The following is a 21031-nucleotide window of genomic DNA, read 5'->3' as shown; positions in this document are numbered from 1 at the left end:
GGGCTGTAATATTCTAATTCCAAACGCCAGGCGCTTCGACAATTTTCCAGAGTGCCGTCTAAGCTAAAATACCCAGAAAGGACTTAGAATAATATATTGTTTGCCTGCTAGATGCACAGTAGTTATTGCTAAAGGTGGACAAATGCTAAAGGGGGAGCCATCCATCAATGTTAATAATGCTGGAGGCCGCAGAGCAAGCATAAAGGCACCACTTACACTGATTTATCAACTGTAAATAAACGAAGGGAAACAAATCACTGACACTTGAGTTTCAAAGACAGCTACAAAGTTAGGGGAAGAAACCAAAAACCAGTGCTAGAGCACTGGTGAACAACCCTATAGAGTGCACTAGCCGGTACTGTACACATTTTACAAAGAGAAAACTCAGGAATGTAAGTTAATTGTCCATCTGCACAAATGAGAGTTACTGGCAGGCATCCTCGTCTCACACCGCCCTGTAAGGAGCAGGTGACACTATACATGCTCGGGAAATGGGACCACCATACTGCTTCCTGCGTGGGACAAGTGCTGCCTCTCCTAAAAGCCCATTGCAAAGGGGCACGCCTGTGACCTATGCCCTGATCCCTGCGAACAGCTGAACCAGGCTGGTGCCTAACAGTAGATAAAAATTCAAATTCCCCAATGATTAAATTCTCCTAGTAAAAGACAGCCTCTCAGATTGAATTTTTTAAAAAAATATATCACTGGGCTATATAAAAAACAGGCTTAAAAAAAGTGACATAGGGCTTCCCTGGTGGCACAGTGGTTAAGAATCCACCTGCCAATGCAGGGGACACAGGTTCAAGCCCTGGTCCGGGAAGATCCCACATGCCACGGAGCAACTAAGCCTGTGCGCCACAACTACTGGGCCTGTGCTCTAGAGCCTGCGAGCCACAACTACTGAGCCCGTGTGCCACAACTACTGAAGCCCACGGACCTAGAGCCGTTGCTCCACAACGAGAAGCCACCGCAACGAAGAGTAGTCCCCACTCGCCGCAACCAGAGAAAAGCTCGTGCACAGCAAAGAAGACCCACACACCCAAAAATAAAATAAATAATAATTTTAAAAAATACTTAAAAATTTTTTTTTAAAAAGTGACATAGTAGGGCTGAAACAAAAATTAGAGTTGACTGTTAACTACTCTGGAGAGTGATTCAGATTAGCCGGTAGAGCTGAAGAGGGGCATCGCTTCCACCCACAGTTCCACTTGAAGGTGTATCTCCAGAACTCAGCACATGTGCTCAAGGAGCAGGCATGAGAATAACCCATGCAGTGCTATCTTTTAGAATGCAGCGGAATCTAAAGAAAACTAAACTGATCAAGCAATAAATATCAACAAAATAGAGCAAAGTATATTAATATAGATAAAGCCCCGAAAATAATGTTGACCAAAACAGATTCAGAGCAAGTACAGTAAAATTCCATTAATATGAAGTTGAAAAAAATACAAAAAATACTGTGCATTGTTTATAGGTACGTACATATATACATACGTAGTAATCATTTGGAAACTTTCATAGGAATAATAAACACCAAATTCAGGAGACTGGTTACCTCTAGGGACAAAGAGGTGAAGCGCATACAATGGGCTTCAACTGTACCTGTAATGTTTCCTAAACAAAACAAAACAAACAAAAAACCTCATTCCAAAAGAAAAAGGAGAGAGGATAAAATAAGTATACACTAGGCAAATATGAACAAAAAGTTAATATTTAAAATTAATATCAAATACTTGAATACTAAAAAGTACCCTACCAAATACACAACATGTGAAATTATAGGGGAACTTAAATAACAAAGGAATAATTAACTTTTCAGTGAGATATAATGCCCATACACACCTTACAAATTAACCCTCAAGTTCACTGGGGGTGGGGAGGTGGAATCAATTTGACAAAACTACAAAACAAAAAATCCCCCAAACTCACCCAACTGTCGTAATAGGAGATACTTACATCTCACCCCCAAATTCAAAAGACTATGAGGAATACAGAAGGTGTGATACACACAACTAGCAGGACTGCTCTGATGGACACATATGGAGCCCGGAACCCACCACACACCCAAGAATATACTTTTCCAGCACACATGCAACATATACAGACAGTGACCAAGTACCTGGCTACAAAATTAGTCTCAAATACTGAAGAATCAATATACACAGTCTATATTACTTAAGTGAAATAAAGTCAGAAACGAATAATGAGAAAATATTGTTTTTTTAAAAGAAGAGAGAAAAAGAAAAAATATGTTTAAAACAAAAAACACACATTCCTAATTATCTTAAGGCTCAAAAGAGAAGCCATGAGAGGAAAACAAAGATTTCAGAGTGTCCAGCTCCCCAACACTTGTTTACAGTTTTTCTTGGATTCCTCAGCACTCTTCAAATTCTTATCAAAACCTCTCTTCTTCAGCTAGCTGGAGTAGGCTTCTGTTCTTCTTAATCAAATGGGTCCTTCCTAGAACAAAATCAGTCCTTCTACATCATTAGTGGACTTGGATGGGCATATAGACTACATTAAGCAAAGCCGATAAAAATAGATGCTTAATAAAATGAATCTTGCTAAACAATTTTGAATCTTGTTAAAACAATGTTGATAAAGCAAGGAACCTTCCATAGAACATCTAGTGGCAAACAAATATGGTTAAGTACAAAAAAACACCAACATAGGCTAGGAAAGCAACAATTCGAGTCAAGGATGGCAGACCCTTTAAAGTATCAGCTGGCCATAAATGAGCAAGCTAAGCAAGGAAGTGGAAAAAAAGAGAAAAAAATCACATTAGGACACATGCAGGGCGAAAGAAATTACTTTTGTTATGAACAGCATTAGTCAAACACTATACAGCACTGGTCAAGTTTGGGTTAGTTTTTCAAATGTATATGGGGAAATTACTGAAACATTCAAAGAAGCAGAATAAAAAATGAGGATGAAATATTAACCATTTCTTGAGTCAGTGTTACACATAGTATCTCATTTATTCATTCCATTTTATAGATGAGGACCCCGCGACTCAGACACTGAAGAGGCTGCCCAAGCTCACAGAGCTTGTGAGGAGCAGAGAACAGACTTTATTCTTGTTTTACACAGAACAGTTCTGCCCTGTTTTGAAGAGTGGAGGTGGCTTCTGTTTTAGTAAAGGGAATTGAGGCACTGTGTACTCTCACGTCAACTCAACAGACCAAGCAGTTGGTAAGCCAACACAAGAGCCGTGACATGGAATTTGTGGGAATCAAGAAACACATATGATACAGGAGAGAGAGCATGGACTCTGGAGTCAGAAAAACCTGGGTTCAAATTCCAGCTTGGCCACTTAATGGCTGTGTGATAGGACAATAAGTCTCCCTTTCCTCACCTGTAAAATGGAGCCTTCCTCACGGATATTACTGTTCAGATTCAATGAGTTATACCACTAGAAAAGGCCCTATGTGTATAAATATATTACTTGTATTTTTACATTTTTCACTACTTTACACTGTATTCTTTTTAAGAAGAATCAGAAGAGAATGCCTTTCAAGACTCAATTAAGGAATAAGTATATGCATGCACGTACTTTTAAAAATGGATACTATAATTAAGGTAAATGAAAACAGAGTTCTCTGCACAGCTTAGTACTAAGTACAGTGCCCACTTCAAAAAGGTATACACAACACGGATATTTACTGTTTCTCCCCACTGCTCCTCCTCAGCCTGCTGTGGTAGGCAGAAAAATGCCCACCCCCACACACAAAGACATACACACCCTAATCCCCTGAACCTGTGAATATGCTACCCTAGTGACAAGAGGGACCTTGCAGATTAAGATTACAGATCTCGAGATGGGAGATTATCCTGGATTATCCAGGTAAACCCAATCTAATTATATGAGTCTTTAAAAGCAGAAAACCTTTCCCAGCTTCAATCAGATATGGGATGACTCAAGAAGAGTCAGAGAGATGTGACATAGGACTTCCCTGGTGGTGCGGTGGTTAAGAATCCGCCTGCCAATGCAGGGGACACGGGTCCGAGCCCCGCCACAACTACTGAGCCCGCGTGTCACAAATACTGAAGCCCGTGCGCCTAGAGCCCGTGCTCCACAACAAGAGAAGCCACCGCAATGAGAAACCCGCACACCGCAATGAAGAGTATCCCGGGCTCGCAACAACTAGAGGAAGCCTGCGTGCAGCAACGATGACCCGACGCAGCCAAAAAAAAAAAAAAGATGTGACATAAAAGGAGTTGATCCACTGTTGCTCGCTTTGAGGATGAAGGAAGGGGGTCACGGGCCAAATCATGTGACGATGTGGGTAGATGCTGGAAGCCGGGAAGAGATGACAGCCAGCAAGAAAACGGACATCTCAGCATGGAACTCTATCCTACCAACACCCTGAATGAGCAAGGATCCTCCAGAAGGGTACCCAGCCCTGCCAAAACCTTGACGTTAGCCCAGTGTGACACACATCAGACTACTGATATGTACATGAACTTATGTAGAGCGTCAGAACTCTAAGATAATAAATTTGCATTGTTTGAGCTGCTAAGAATATGGTGGTTTGTTACGTTAGCAACATGAAACTAATACGCTCTCTCTTAATTGCATTAAAAAAAACTGTGAAAATTTTTTATGTAAGTGCCCTTAAATCCTCTCTGAAACAAGGACAAATAAATTGGCCAATGCATGTAGCCTAACCAGCAGAGGCTACCTAGCACACATTCATCGTTTTCTGAGGCACTAACTCTGTGCCAGGCACAGTTTTGCCTTCAAGAACTTCACTCAGCATCATCCATCAATATTCATTTTCTCCCTCAGATTTGACCAGAAACACAATGAACTGTCAGCTACCCCTGAAAAATGGCAACATTTTCAAGACAGAACTGGAGAAACTTGGAGTTACATCATAGCTATGAAAAGCAGAAGAGGTGGGGAGAGGGAAGAAACAGCTTGCCCCAAAGGACATAGCTCAGTTTCTTCATCTCTGAAATGGTAACCTCACACATACCAGTTGAAGGATTAAAAGATAAAAAGCTTTTGATATTGTGTATGTGGAGAATCCCTCATAAGAATCTACTAGGTAGACAGAGTGCCAAAAACTAACGTGATGGAGAATTCCATATAAATTCACCCTGGATATGCCTTAGGGATTACTTCAACAGAATCCCAGAAAGCAGAAAATCTGACAGTAGAAAAGAATCAATTTTAGAAAAACAGGCAAAAAGGCTCATAACTGACAAGGAGAGGAATGTCACAGTACCACTACAAACAATGCTTTTAAAAAACAGATGTCCAGGACTCACTGCAGATCTACTAAAACAGCATCTCCAAGGACGAGACCCAAGTCGTTTGAGTTGAGAAACACCACAGGAATGAAAGGGGGTGTCTACGGGTGTAGGATAGCAGAGGGAATCTAGCATCTTTTTGCCAGGTGTCCTTGACTTACAAGTGAAGAATAACAGCTAGAATGTGGAGTATATTCAAACCAGCAAATAAACGAGGCTGATGAAACCAAATGGGGAAGTTTCACAGAAAACGAAACGTCAGAAAGAGGGACAAGGGCGCTATGTGGTTGCGTCTTTTGTGGCAAAGGACACAGCCTCCCAGACTGAGGACGAGCAGAGAATAACAAAATGGAGCAAGCACAGCTGGGCCAGAGTGAGCGGGAAAAACAGCTAAGCTGGCAAAATCAGGATCTGCTCAAGTGAAACAGCAAAATCACTGGCTACCACAGAGGAGGAGAGCTGTCCAGAGGACATGGGGGAGGGGGAGCAGTGGGGGAGATAAAGGAGAAAATTAACTTCAGGTTGGCGCAGGAACGGAGCGCGGGCCTAAAGGACAAGAGCTCGAGCTAGGAGAGCGAGCGAGGGTCACGACTGGAGACGAGGAGGCAGGTTCGCCAGCAGAGAGGAAGGGGGAAAAGGGACGAGAGCAATAGGGCCACGGCCTCTGCGCTTCACTAGACAGTCTCAGGAGCAATACAAGTATTAGGGGAAGCAAGCAGGAAATAAACGGGCTGGGAGAGAAAGAGAAAGAGACAGGGCAGGCAGTCAAACATCCTGAAAGACTACAAACAACACGCATAAAGCCAAAACGTCGAGGAAATTCTAGATGACGTTAAAATGTATGTTTCAGGCACATTTTAGCGCTCTCACTTAATAAAACAACTGAACACATCTAAAAACAGGCAAAAGGGAACAATATAGTTCAGGGATGTGTAAGTGATACAACTGTGAAGAAAAGCTAGGGAGGGATTAATACAGAATTCAGGCTAGTGGAAGCCTGGCGGAGAGGTACACGATGAGGCTCTGTATTTCTCTGGAATGGGTGTCTGATTCAATACTGCTCTTTAAAGTGTGTAAACATGTAACATGCATATGTTTTTATATGCATGATATATTTCATAATTAAAAAATAACTTTAATGGAATTTTTCTACCTCCCAATTTCCCAGTTTGTTTTCCTACTGTTTGTTTTCCAAAGTAATCTAACAAACTTGCTCATATAATTTTATAAAATGATTAGTGTTTCTGGCCTCAGGTTTTGTAACAAGAAGCTGCACCTCAGGTCTAGTGAATCAAAATCGCTGGGGGTTGGGCCACTGAATCCTTCAAAAAAAAAAGAGAAAGAAACCAACACCCTAGGTGACTCACAAGAATCTAAAGAAACTCAAGTTAGAGTCTCCCACAGGAAGAGGTCTTCCTTCTGTTACAGCCCTAAAGCTCTGGAGAATCAAATGCCATTCCTTCCCCAAGTTCTCTGGGATCTTGCTCCTGCCCTCTCTCTAGCGTTTTCAAACTTTCAACCTCAAGTCTCCCCTATCCCAACACACACACACATCAGCCAACTTGGTCCTGCAGCCGACTCTAAGCTCACTCTTTCCTTCTTTCACACTCAAAGTTTTCTAAAATGGCCCACAGTATGGCTCCGTTTTTAACTTCCCAATATCACTCTCTCTTTTAAAACCATCATTGATTGAGCTGCAAACATGTACTTCCAATTACCTACTAGACATTTCCCCTTTGCTCACCCGGCAAATCCTTACTTACGCATTCTAATTTCAGCTCAAATATCACCTCCCAGGTAAAGCCCTGCAGCACCTCCCCCAAGCGCCCATCCACTCATCTATTGAACATTTCTGATACTGAATGCCTACCCTTACTTTTAAGACAAAGCCAAAAACTTTCCAAACAAACAAAAAAATTAAGATGCACGTAGTAAAGGTGGTCAAAAGGTACAAACTTCTAGGTATAAGATAAACAAGGCCTGTGGATGTAACGTATGGCATGATGAGTAGAGTTAACAACAGTGTATTGAAGGCCGAAAGTTAAGAGAGTATATCTTAAAGGTCTCATCAGAAGGAAAAAAACCTTCCGAACTATGTGTGGTGATGGATGTTAACTAAACTTACTGTGGTAATCACTTTGCAATACATACGTTTATCAAATCATTAGGCTGTGTACCTGAAACCAATACAATGCTATATGTCAATTATATCTCAAATTAGAAAATGCATTCAGATGATATGGTAATGTGTGACCAGGCTGGTCCTGTTTACTTACTTATATAGCACTTGTCCCTGAAAGAGTTTAAGCAAAAGCAAAAACAAGCCAACCAAACCAAACGGTGGAGGTGGGCAGAGAAGGAAGAAGAGTGGAGGCGACCGGCACCAGGCAACAGGGAGGGGTGGGGTTTGTTATCATCTTAAAAGAATGAATGAATAGGAGTTGCTCAGGTGAAAAAGTTCTGACCTAACCTGTCTTTTCACTTGGGCTGGGAGTGGGGCTTTGGGGAGTGGAGCACAGTAAGAAAGGGTATTTCAGACGGAACACAACCAGGTTTGTGCTTTTGTGTGCCTAGCTGAAAGGCAGGAAAGAGGAGGGAGGGTTAGTGATGAGATTAAAATGGAAGGCAGACGCCAGAATTTTAGAAGCAACAATGATAGGTTTACTACAATTTTTCTCTCCCTCTATACTTGATAATTATCTGCTTATAATATTAGTCCAGGCTTGTTAAAAGCTAATTTCCACTTTATATCTAGGTTTAAACGACACATTTTCCTCAACAATTTTTCAGGAACAAGACATTACCAATGAAAAATTTTAAAGCTGTATTTTAACTACATTTGGCCATGCTATAAGAAAACGAACATTTCAACAGTATCATGATCATGTAAAACATTTTAAAAGTCTCTTCTGTGAAAGAGGGCACTCTGGAAAGGAAAATGTGTGCGGTACTATCACATCTGTCCTCATTTTAGTTCTCTACTGAGAGAAGGGAAGGCTAATAATGATTGCTTCACAGGCTAGGGAAAGGGAGAATCGGGAAAAACAGTGATTTCCTTCTTTCTAAAATGCATATTTTTCACACTATGACTTTTTTAAAAATCAGGATGGATTTCCCACTACTGATTACTGATCATTTTTTTGCATGTGGGGAGGGCCACATTAAGTGGACCTTACAACTACGGGTATACTTTGAATTAAGAAAACATAGTAAAGGATTTTGGCCAAAGTTAATGATAGTAGTAAGAAAGTGGCAGAATTGGACTAAAAAATTCTTCTGTCAAGTTATTAATGTATATTAGTAGGAACATTATGGCCTGTTTGGCTGTTCTTTCATCAATTCAATTAAATGTATGGAGCCTACCATCCATCTTCTACAGGCTCTTCCTGGAATACAAAACCATACAAAACAACTTTTCCGCCCCCAAGAGGTATATAATCAATTATAAATGCCTACACAAGTGTCTACAGAACAGTCAGGAATTAATATCAGAAGAACGACACAAAGTGGGATACATCCAGATAAGGAGTGGTGGTCACTTCCAGCCAGGATACCAGGAAAGCCTGACACATCAAAAGAACTTAATAAACATTGACTCTGAGAGATTACAGAAGACTCAAGTGAGACTTTGAGGAATGAAAGAATTCCGACAGAGAGGCATTCCAAGCAGAGAGGGTGGCAGAGACCAGGAAAAAGCACAGGGCCTCACTGGCAGGAGCAAAGTGGAGACTCGCGAATACTGGGAAAGAAGGCTAGAGGAGTTAAACACGGGCTAAAATATGGAGTTCCCTGAAGGTCAAACTAAAGAACGTGAACAGAGGAACAGCCTCCGAACAGCTGTGTTTGGGGAAGGTTAGTCTGACAGTCAACTATACCAGCTGAGCTGGAGTGGGGTGAAAGTAAATGCTGTGGATAGTCCAGGGTCAAGTGCTCAGGGCCGGAAATAGGTGGTAAGGTAGCAATAGCAAGAATGTCGTCCCTTTGAACCGCCAGGGGACTGTTTTTGCATGAGGGCAAATTGCAAAAGAAGGGAGCACCGCCTTGTGAATATTTGTAGCCCCACTACTCCCAGTACAATACTTTACTCACAGCAGATCCTTGGTACGTAAGCTGAACGAAGGCAACCTGTGAAGGCTAATTTGAAGCGTCAGTACTGCTTCATGTCCATAATCACTCTTCTCTCTACTTCTCAAACCCACTCATATAGCAGTTAACGTGAACTCCCTCTTCCAATCTCAGTGTTACAGCCTCAATCAAAATTTGCCAGTAGGCTTTAGAACCCCACTTCCTTCAAGTATGCCACAGCCTTTAGAAAAGTATATAGACGCGCTATGAACATGTGCAAAACATGGCTTTATCCAGGATTTTACGCAGAAAACTATCCCGTTTCCACACGCACACCAAAAAGCCTTGCTGAAAGACTATGTTTACAGCAGAAAGTTTTTCTTTTAGGCAGCAATCAACATGCTTCTTGTGCTACTTATTCAATCTGCCATATCACTAGTGCAACCACAAGCTGCTGCTTAACATTTCCTAAGTTGTGCAAAGGGTCCAAAGTTGTGCAAGAGTCATCACTGAAATCAGACTCCGGTATATTAATAGTTATAACACCTGAACAAGTCTTAGTTTTATCATCAGATTCAAAGTAATGCCAAAAAATCACAGATATTAAAACTATTTCCAACGAGTTTGACTACTTTACCTGCGAAATACAATGGGATGTTATCTTCAGTGCAAATAACTGTATTTCTTTCTGCTTCGAATGGACATCAGGTCACCTGATAACTGGCAGTTGTGAGCCTGGATGTGATGTATCGAAAAAAACAAAGTGTCCCCAACACACACACACACACACACACACACACGCCAGCGCACATCAAGAGCACTGAACGGCCTTGCGTTACTACTATCAAAGAACCCCAAGTTTACACGTGGCAGAAGTCGACAGAACTCTTTCATGCTTTAATGACCTCGAAAGGGATTCCCCAGGCGTCAAGTAACGGGGTGTGACTTACTCTGACTTGGGAGTTGAGAGTGATAAAACTACATGCCTATATTACTACTATTATTATTTTTTAGAGGTTTCTGTCTGTCCTCGGCTGGCTGTCCCACGCCAGCGAGCGCGCTGCCCGGGCCTCGGCAGGTGCGTGTGGGTCAGGAAGCCCAAGGCCCTCCTCCCATTACCGTCTGCTCTCCTCGGCCCCGCTTTCCTCTCTCGGGGGCGGCGAAGAGGCCCAAGGCGAGGGGCCCGGGGCAGGGCGTGCGATCCTCAGAGACAGGCCCTGACGGCCCCGGGCTGGGCCGGCCCTCCTCTCATACACTCCCCAGATCGCGCGTCGAAACGGCGGCCGCGGCCCCCAGCTGCAGGGCCGGGGCCGGGGCCGGGGCGGCGGGCCGGGCCGGCCAGGCCAGGCCGCGGCCGCTCGCAGTGCCCACGTCACCAGCTCCAGCACTGCGGAAATGGAGCGGCGCGGCCGGCGGGGAGGCGCCGGGCTCCCGCGCCGCGGCCAGACGCCGTTTGCCCCCCAGCCCCGGCCCGGAGGCCGCCGACTCCCACCCGCCGCGCTCCGGGGCTCACCTGTGTCGCCGATGATAATGTACTTGAAGAGATAGGCGTACGCCATGGCCACGGCCGCTCGGTGCCAGGGCACACGGCTCCTCCTCCTGTTTCTGCTCCTCCTCCTTCTCCGCGCCCCTCACCCCGGCGCCGCTTGGCCTCGAAACGCCAGGCCCCGCCCGCCGCAGCCGCCGCCGTCGTCGTCGTCAGCCGCCGGGAGTGAGGGGCCGAGAGGAAGCGGGACAAACCGACACCCTGTGAGCCAAGGGAGACAGCGCCCAGCGGAGCCCAGCTGAACAATAACAGCCGCCGCGGTGCCTCCGCCCCGCCTCCGCGCCGACCCGGAAGTGCTGCGGCCGCCGGCGCCGCCGCCGGGGGAAGGGGGAGGAGCCCCGCACGCCGGCAGCGCCCCGCCGGCCGGAGCCCCGCCCAGCCAGAGCCCCGCCCCTCCCCGCCCCGCCTCGCCGGAGACCCGCCCGGCACCGCGTCGGCCGCTGTAGTCCGCCCGGTCGGCCCAGAGCCGGGCGAGGCCGGGGGGCAGGCGCCGGCGGCCGGGAGACCCTGGGGCAGGGGAGGGGCCTTGCGGCTCCGTCCCCGCGACGCGAGTGGAGCTGCGTCCTTCCGCCCTGCGGTGGGGACGCCGGACACGTGGTGGGAAGGCGGAGGTCGCGTTCGGCGCAGGGCCTGCCCTGGGCTCGTGACAAGGTGTTCGAAAATGATGGAGCCTCTCGGGGCGGGGTTGGAGGGCGAGGCTATATCTGTGGTGCGGGACGGGGCTTTGACAGGGAAAAAGGAAGTGTTTGTAAATTCGAAACCCTAAGTTAGGGAATATGCGGTAAACCATGATATGCACCTGAGGTGGAATACTATGCGGTCTTAAAAAAAAAAAGCCAGACTTAACGTTATGCAAAAACAAGGCACAGGACTCAGTGTATAAATATACATTTATGTTATATATACTAATTATATATACAGCTATCTTATGTATAGTTAGTGATACATAAATTACATTTGTATGTTTATAAGCTATATTTTATTGTTATATAAATATAAATAACTTTTTTATTTTACCGTTGTGTAGAAAAATGACAGGAATATACTTAAAGACCCATAGTACGTAGCCAATCTGAAAGGACACAACTGGGACCAGGGGAAGGAAGGGATGGGATTGGAGGGAAGATCTACTTTTCACTGAATTTTTCAAGGGCAGTTTGAAATTTTTGCAGTGTTCATGAATAACCTATTGAAAAATGCACTTAAAGGAAAAAAAAGGAACTTTTTTGTTTATTCAACTAACACTTTAGGTACATACTATATTTCGTGCACTGCTAGGCCCTGGAACTAGAGGCAGACACTGTTCTAAAGGAGCACACGGATTTTGGAAGAGGAGATGCAAGACAGTTAAAAGTGTCAGGATAGGTTATCTAGAGAAGATGATGTCTGACCCAGAAATATGAAGGAAGAGTTTGTCAAAAGGACAAAAGGTGGGGGAAGGGAACTGAAGTTTAGGTGCAAGAAGCAATGTGCAAAGGTCCTGGATCTGTTTAGGGAATTTAAAGTTGCATAAGGAAGCTCATTTGCTAACCCATAGCCTCTAATGTTGGCAGTGGAAGGAGAGCCATTGCTAGGGCAGAAGTGACTGGGGTTTAGTGGCTCTGGTTCCTGTTTGTTGCCTAATATTTTCCTCTCCCTTTTAGTATCTGTCATTCTACTGAAACCTTCATGCTGGGCTGGCAGTAGTTAGTTGCTGCATGGTTTGAATGGCCTTTCCAAACGTCAACTCACAGGTTTTTGTTTGTTTGTTTGTTTGTTTTTACTGTTTGGAGGGGATTTTCAGAGATAGCACACAAAAATTTGATGTGAAAAATTACCTGGAATTGCATAATCTAGTTCACCCATCTTTAGTTTGGGGGAGGAGAAGTCCCTTCTTAGGCCTGCCATGTTCCAAAGGCCATTTTGTCCCTGCTATCTGAGTGCCTTCACTCAAGTCTTTCCTGGTGATAGACATGTAGAAAGTTCCCTCCTTCCAGGAGAAACTCAATTTCTTTCTACTCTCAGCGGTATGCCCTTTACACGTAGCCTGAACAGGACAACGCTATGGGAATGTTCCACGAAAGCCTAGCATCCTTACGATCAGAAGCATTCCCATACTGTTAGAGGAGAGCTGTGGGAGAAGTCACTGGTGCCAGGTCATGCACGGGCTTGTTGCCATGTCAGGAGGCATGCGGCACTTTACCCAGTGGACACGGAAACTGGGAAGAGAAAGGTCAGAATTGAATGTAAAAAATTATAGAAAAGGATATGTATAGAGCTTTAGAGGCAATGCAGTGTAAAGAGAACTTAGGAAACCTGCTTCTGATCTTGGTCTTACCACAAACTGGTTGGATGATTGTTGCAAATCTTTTGGCCTCCTAGAGCTTTGACACACTCAATTGATAAAGCGACGGAGTTAAGTGTTACCTGAAAAGTCTATTCCAAGTCTGAAGTCCTTTAATTTTATGTCTATCCACCTCCAGATCGAAAGCACCTGTAAAGTAGGTGGTAATCTTTCTCTCATGAAAATGTCAGGGCCACAGGAATCAAGTGTATATGGTTCTTGCACAGAACTGAGAGGTGTTAGTTATTGGTGTGCAGGAATTATAACAATCCGTGGCTTTGAAGAGAGCAAGGACTAGGTGTTCAAGTCCCTTGCTGAGCCTCGGTTTCATTGTCTGGAAAATGTAGAGAATAACTACCTCACAAAGTCAATTTAGCATCAAATGAGATAATATATGTGAAGATATTTTGTAAATTATGAAAAACATATACTTAATATGTGAAACCCTTAGTGCTGCATAATTTTTAAAAATTACCTCGAGGGGGGCTTCCCTGGTGGCACAGTGGTTGAGAGTGTGCCTGCCGATTCAGGGGATGCGGGTTCGTGCCCCGGTCCGGGAGGATCCCGCGTGCCGCGGAGCGGCTGGGCCCGTGAGCCATGGCCACTGAGCCTGCGTGTCCGGAGCCACAGCGGTGAGAGGCCCGCGTACCGCAAAAAAAAAAAAAAAATTACCTCGAGGGAGTTAAGGCCTAATCACTATACAAATTTCTGTTTTAAAGTCAGCTCCTTTCCTGTCTCTGTTTTATGTCTCGACGTTTATTTTCTTCTGTGTGTAATTCATAATATTTTGTTATATTTTCTCTAAGCCTATATGCTGTCTTAAATTCTCTTTGAAACAAGGTGTAAATAAAACCCACACAAACTTCATTTTAAACACTTTACTTAGCCCCCAAAATCCAAAGACATTTTTTCAAGAAAAACTCCTCAGGCAAAAATGACAGAAATAAAACTCTCTTCCCTTAAATCATAGGATACTTCATGGGATTTTCCATTCTGTTCGATTTTCAGCTATTTCATTCCCTTGGGGATGAATTCTGATAACCTCATCTCTCAGTCTTACATCATATGTGGTCTGAAGGTCATAACTGTGAAATTTAAGGATTGTTTAAGTTTGCATTCTCCAAGGTCTGCTTATTCAAGTTTTCCATGACATTTTAAAGTAGAGTATTATATTAGACTTTTGAATTTACTCTTCCCAACCAAACTTTTCATGTGTTTAAATTTTCTCTGGTTTTGATCGCTCTCAGACTGTGGGAAGAGAGGTAGTGGGGGAATGGGATGGGAGGAGAGTGGCTTGGAATGCTGTAATCCATAGGTTCTTACTTTGGTTCCCATGGTTTCCTTAGCCAGCTCTCGAATGCACTCTGGGAGCCCTCTGATCCTCCAGAAATGATATGCACGATGTTGTATGGATTTGCATATATGTAATTTTATGGGAGAGATCCTCGCACGAGTCCATGACCCAGAAATAATTAAGAACCACTGTGAAATGCTTGTGTTAAGCCATTTCTAAACACCATGACAGAATTAATTTTCCTGCATATACTAATAAGCTCAGTACCAGTTCTGGAGGAAGAAAGAACTCTGTTCAACTCCTGAATTTACCCCCTGTCAGTTGAGTGATCTTGGATAAATTACTAAACTCTCTACGCCTTAGAGTCCTCATGAGATGACACAAGTGTCTGGCAAAGTGTCAAGCTCTCAGGAGACACTAAGTAAACACTGAAGTCATTTCCCCCTTTCCTTCACCCTCTCCCTGTGTTGCACCTCCAACCTGTCACTAAGAACTGTAGGATTTAAATGAGCCCAACAAAGACCCTCCCATAAAGGAGATTAGAGTCTCTCTCATGCTAAGTCATGGGTAGTCATTGTAATACATAATGAAATAATTATACAAGTCACCATAATGCAGAATCAGTGGGAGCCCTGAGCTTCTTTTCCTGCAACTAGGTGGTCCCATCTGGGGTGATGGGAGACAGTGGCACCCGAAGTGTGTGGCTTGTGTCCACTCTACTCTGTAACATTCAGCTTAATTGTCACTTGCCACTCACTGATAGGGTTTTGATATGTCTGCAAGCAATTGATTTACTATGGTCTCTGTGCAGTCAAACCTCTCTGTAATGATAACCTGTATATGTAGCTGCTCCCCAGCGGAAGCGGAAGGAGAGCCATCTAAGCTGAGCCTTAAAGGGCCTTATCTTTCATAGTTATTGCTTTACTAGTCATTCCAGATGTTTCAGCAGCCCTCTCCACTGTACTTTGTTCACCTTATCCACCTCATCTGCCATTTATATTCTTGTTGGGTAACACACTTAGTATTCCCTTTCTTACTTTTCTACTCATGACCGATTTCTGACCACTTGTCAAAGCCAGAAATGACTGGTTTCTCTCTTCCATTCCATTCTTTTTTTCTTTTTTTAAACATCTTTGTTGGAGTATAATTGCTTTATACTTCCATTCCATTCTGCTTATCCTTCAGAAGTTTACTTGAAGGGTCAAAATGGAATGATTGCAAATTCACATCCTGAGTCAATGTGTGTGTAGGTGAGTGAAGAAACTTTCTTTTGTATATAGGTTAGTTTTGTTATCAATGGACTTACCATTCATAATGGAAGGGGCCTACATAAGTGCACAAATGAGAGAAACAGTGAATATTGGAATAATAATAAGCTCATTTTATAAAATCGTGGATTAAAAAATATAACTACAGGGCTTCCCTGGTGGTGCAGTGGTTGAGGGTCCGCCTGCCGATGCAGGGGACACGGGTTCGTGCCCCGGTCCGGGAGGATCCCGCGTGCTGTGGAGCGGCTGGGCCCGTGAGCCATGGCCGCTGAGCCTGCACGTCTGGAGCCTGTGCTCCGCAACGGGAGAGGCCACAACAGTGAGAGGCCTGCGTACCGCAAAAAATAATAATAATAAATAAATAAAATAACTACGTAAAATATTTTGAATTAATGATTAATAACAAATTTAAAAGTGAGTTAAAAACCAAAATAGTGTTCTTAAACTACCTACTTTTCTCAGTCCTTAACAGTTGCCTAGTGCTTTCCACAGAGAGAGTGGTCTGGGGAATGGCCCAATATTGGATTCCAGGAGGCCTGAATTACAGTCTGTCTTGCCACCAACAAGCTGACCTTGAGAATTTTTGTCATAGACTCAATAGAGATGATAATTCCAGTTGCTAATAGAATCACTGAGAGGTAGATATGAGAGCACTCTGAAAAGTACATTATTACTAGGAGAGAGTGTATATACCAACTTGCAGGTGAATGATTTTCTTGAATGTATCTAGGTATATTAGAAGACTGACCCCTATAGAACTGCATAACATCGGTAATACTTCACTATCTGCATTGTTGGGTTTTTGTCAGCAAAGACTAGACCATGCAATTACTTCACACCCTCTGGTTTGAACACATATTCCTCCATTTATCCTGAACGTGTTCTACGTCTTGTGTTCATTGGTAGGTGTCCTTATTTTGGAAAAGTCGGGACCAGAATGAGAATGAGGATACCTGAGGAGTAGACCTCATATTTTGCTGAAGAGAGAACCATTTACTACTACTCCCATGAGTGCTTCAGTTTATTTTAATCTTTACCCGTAAAGGTCTTTAAATTTTGATAAAGGGAAATCCATTTTCTCTCCATTTTTAAGGACATGATAAGCTAACTCTGTCCCAGTGGGAGGTGCGGACCCTGAAAACCTTCTGTCACTGATGTCTTTTGTGTGAGATGGGTGCCAGGAATTACGAGATCACATTTCAATCTTCTTCCAGCTCCCTTCCCTCCTATATAATCCTTATCTCTGCTTCTAACAGTCTCATTATCAGAATTTTCAACATACGGAGTGAGAGAGAAGCAAATGACTATCAAAGAATCACATTTTCACTTCTAATATGGAGAAAATAGGGGTCTATTTTTCCAAACTTTTTTATCTTAAAAAAGTTAATAAGAAAATAAATCTGTTCTTCAGACGTTGAGGTTACATCCAAAGGCTCCCATTTAAAAATCTGCAAGGCTGGGCTTCCCTGGTGGCACAGTGGTTGAGAGTCCGCCTGCCGATGCAGGGGACACGGGTTCGTGCCCCGGTCTGGGAGGATCCCACATGCCGCGGAGCGGCTGGGCCCGTGAGCCGTGGCTGCTGAGCCTGCACGTCCGGAGCCTGTGCTCCGCAACGGGAGAGGCCACAACAGTGAGAGGCCCGTGTACCGCAAAAAAAAAAAAAAAAAATTCTGCAAGGCTAATTTAAATTTGTCCAAGAATCATTGCTGTACTTCTACCGCTCTTTTAAATTTCTCAATTTAAGTAATCTGGGGATCAATTCCCAGCAATTTCTTCAAATGAAACAGATTGTGAAAAAGTACAGTATAGCCTTACAACAGCAGTAAACATTTATACTCACAATTTTTATGCATCAGAAATCAAGGAGTAGCTTAGCTGGGTGGCTCTGGCTTGGAGGTCTCTTCATGGGGTTGCAGTTAATCTTTCAGCCAGGGCTGCAGTCTGCAGTCATCTGAAGGCTAGATTGGGGCTGGATGATTTATTCCCAAGGTGGCTTATGGCTGAGGCCTTAGTTCTTTACCACATGGACCTCCCAGAGGACTGCTTAGTATCTTCATGACATGGAAGCTGGTTTCTCCCAGCGTGAGAGATATGAGAGAGTGAGCATAAGGCCAAAACCTCAGTGTCTTTTATGACCTAACCTTGGAAGTCACATCCCACCACTTCTGCTGTACCCTTCTGGTCCCATGGACCCACTGTGCTAAAACATAGGAAGGGACCACACAAGGACATTAATGACCAGAGGTGAGGATCACTGCCATCTTAGAAGCTGGCTACCACAACCTACAGAGATCAAGTGAAAACAAGGATCTAATAAATGTCTAACCATCTGAAATCAGATACATTTTGGGTCAAATCAGTTTCACTTAACCTGTCTACAATAAAATTTTACTATAAATAGATTAGTCTATAAAGAAGTTTATTGTGGTTTTGGTTTTGTGCACTTCTAAAAGTATTTTTGAAAAAAAAAGACCTGAAAAAGAATCATTTTACAGTTGCAAAAGGAAGAGAAAACATATTTTTCAGGTTTTAAAAATTACATTTCAAAGCAATTTTTTGAGGATCAAATACGACGACAACGATCTCCTAAAAAGGATTTTTAAAAAGGAATTGCTGTTTGCTTTCATCTCAAGTCCTTAAGGATTCATGTGGTTCAACAGAGTTACCAATTTATTTCCACTTTTTCATTAACTTATTTGAATAATTTCATGGAAATCAGTATTCTCCTACCTGCACATATTTCCTACCTGCACTGTTATGTCCAAATGTTATAGCAGTTGATCATGCGTTTTATGTCTCAGGTTTAAAAAAAATGTATATTACAACATGGATGAACCTAGAGATTGTCATACTGAGTGAAGTTAAGTCAGAGAAAAACAAATATCATATGATATCGCTTATATGTGGAATCTAAAAAAATGGTACAAATGAACCTATTTACAAAACAGAAATTGAGTCACAGATGTAGAAAACAAACTATGGTTACCAAGGGGGAAAGGGGGCAAAGATAAATTGGGAGATTGGGATTGACATATACACACGACTATATATAAAAGAGAACTGATAAGAACCTACTGTATAGCACAGGGAATTCTATTCAGTGCTCTATAATGGCATATGGGAATGGAGTCTAGAAGAGAGTGGATATGTGTATATGTATAGCTGATTCGCTTTGCTGTACAGCAGGAACTAACACAACATTGCAAATCAACTATACTCCAATAAAAAGTTAATTTTAAAAATCTACATTAAATGGAGGTAGGGGAAACACTGCCTTTAGTTTAAAAGGTTCAAGGTGCAAAGAAGTAGAGTTTGACTATCATCTTATTCCTTAAATGCAGTGTTTTCTGGTACTGTAATATTTATTAGAAGAACTGCAGGCTTATGTCACTTTGGAGTCTTACCTTGAAGTTTTCATTACTAGACTTAATGGAGAAGATTTTTTATTCTTAGTAAATGGATAATTTTCTTCACACTGCATTTGATACAAATTATAATACAGAAGCGTCTGTTGGAAAGAGCAGATTATTCATCATTGATATACTCTAATTTTTGTTAATTTTTCCTTTAGAAAAATCAGTTATAGGCAAAGACCTCTTTAGAACTAGATCCCGCTTTCTCTCTTTGAATCAACTGAGTGCATTTCCGGAAGGTTCTCGTTTCACTTCACTCGAAAAAACACCAAATCCAAATGCCAAAAGTGAGATTGTCTCATCTGATCCCTGAGATAAGCTATTTTGCCTATTTATAAAAGAACACACTGAGATTCTTGAATTACTCATTGAAACAAAAACTGAATTATTTACATTTTCTTTCTTGGAAACAAGCAAAGATGAGGAAGTAAGTAGACAGATTTCCTTTGACTTACTATAGGGTTACATCCAGATAAACCCATCATAAGTTGAAAATATCTGTTAAGTTGAAAATGCATTTAATACACCTACCGAACATAGCTTAGCCTATATACCTTAAACATGCTCAGAACACTTACATTAGCCTACAGTTGGGCAGAATCCTCTAACACCAAGCTTATTTTATAGTGGTGTTGAATGTGTCATGTAATTTCTTGAATACTTTACTGAAAGTGAAAAACAGAATGGTCGTCTAAGTGCAGAGTTGTTGTGAGTGTACAATTGTTTCCCCCATGATCGCGTGGCTCCCTGGTGACTGCGGCTTAGTGCGCCGCCCAGCATCACGAGAGAGAGAGTATTGTACAGCATGTCATCAGCCCGGGAAAGAGCAAAATTCAACATTCAAAGTACACGTTCTACTGAATGTGTACGCCTTTTGTAAAATCAAAAAATCGTTAAGTCAAACCATGGTAAGTCAGGGACTCTCTGTATAGTATGTTTGACTGTAAGCGACCCAGGATACAGGAAATGGAGGGTGGACTCAGTATACAGGCCTCCCACCATGAACGTGAATTCACTTAAGAAAAATTTGAAGTCAGGAAACAACTACTCAGTGATTAATTTAATGTAGCTGTGTAAGAAATAATTGAGACATGCTGTTCATATGTCAGGTACTATGCCAGCTGCTAAGGATATATATATAGAGAGAGAAAAGCGAAGGAACCTTAAGCTCAGGCTCCCTCACTTGCATGACCCCTTCCAAGGCAAATGTGTTCACATGGTCAATTTTCTTTTTTGGTAAAATTTGCAAAAGTAAGATATTTAAACTTTAATTTGTGAATTCTGTTCTTTCTCTCACTGACACTTCCCCCTTGTGTTGGGAGGTGCTGGAGTGTCTACAGGTTTTTTTTGTTTTGTTTTTGGTAATGGTTAAGGAAGGGTTGAGAGTTGAGTGAGGGAGACATTTAGCTCCCTAGGGTATATTTATTCAGTCTCTCATGTGTGTAGTTGAATCATTCCAAGTTGTCCAGCATAGGAAAGGCTTCCAGAGGACTTCCCTGGTGGCGCAGTGGTTAAGACTCCACGCTCCCAATGCAGGGGGCCTGGGTTCGATCTCTGGTCAGGGAACTAGATCCCATACGCATGCCGCAACTAAGCGTTCACATGCCACAACTAAGGAGCCCGCCTGCCACAACTAAGACCCGGTGCAAACAAGCAAAACAACAACAAAAACACATGGTATTCTTTAAAAAAAAAAAAAGGCTTCCAGGAATACTGTAATCTCTACTGTGCTGACTCATCATATGGTGTAGAGGTCATATCTCAATATAAGCATGTCCTACTAGATTCGTTTTCTATTGCTGAGTAACAAAATACCACCAACTTACTGGCGAAAAACAATACCCATTTATTAGCTCGCAGTTCTGT

At 42.8% G+C, this 21031-nt stretch overlaps 1 protein-coding gene across 3 annotated transcripts in view; it reads right to left on the bottom strand.

The window, feature by feature from the left end:
* Positions 1-11059, bottom strand: part of RAB2A (RAB2A, member RAS oncogene family) — a 74109-nt gene extending 63050 nt beyond the window's left edge. For 2 of the 3 annotated variants that reach the window (XM_079722746.1, XM_079722747.1), the window contains exon 1: positions 10835-11059. In XM_079722746.1, the coding sequence (XP_079578872.1) occupies positions 10835-10880 (46 nt within the window). In that variant the 5' untranslated portion in view covers positions 10881-11059. Of the gene's footprint in view, positions 1-10440; positions 10463-10834 lie in introns of those variants that run through there. The other variant, XM_079722748.1, reaches the window with a different exon arrangement.
* Between the last annotated feature and the right edge of the window lie 9972 nt (positions 11060-21031).

Source organism: Hyperoodon ampullatus (assembly GCF_949752795.1).
Source record: "Hyperoodon ampullatus genome assembly, chromosome: 17".
NCBI lineage: Eukaryota > Metazoa > Chordata > Mammalia > Artiodactyla > Ziphiidae > Hyperoodon > Hyperoodon ampullatus.
This window is presented reverse-complemented; position numbering and strand designations above follow the sequence as displayed.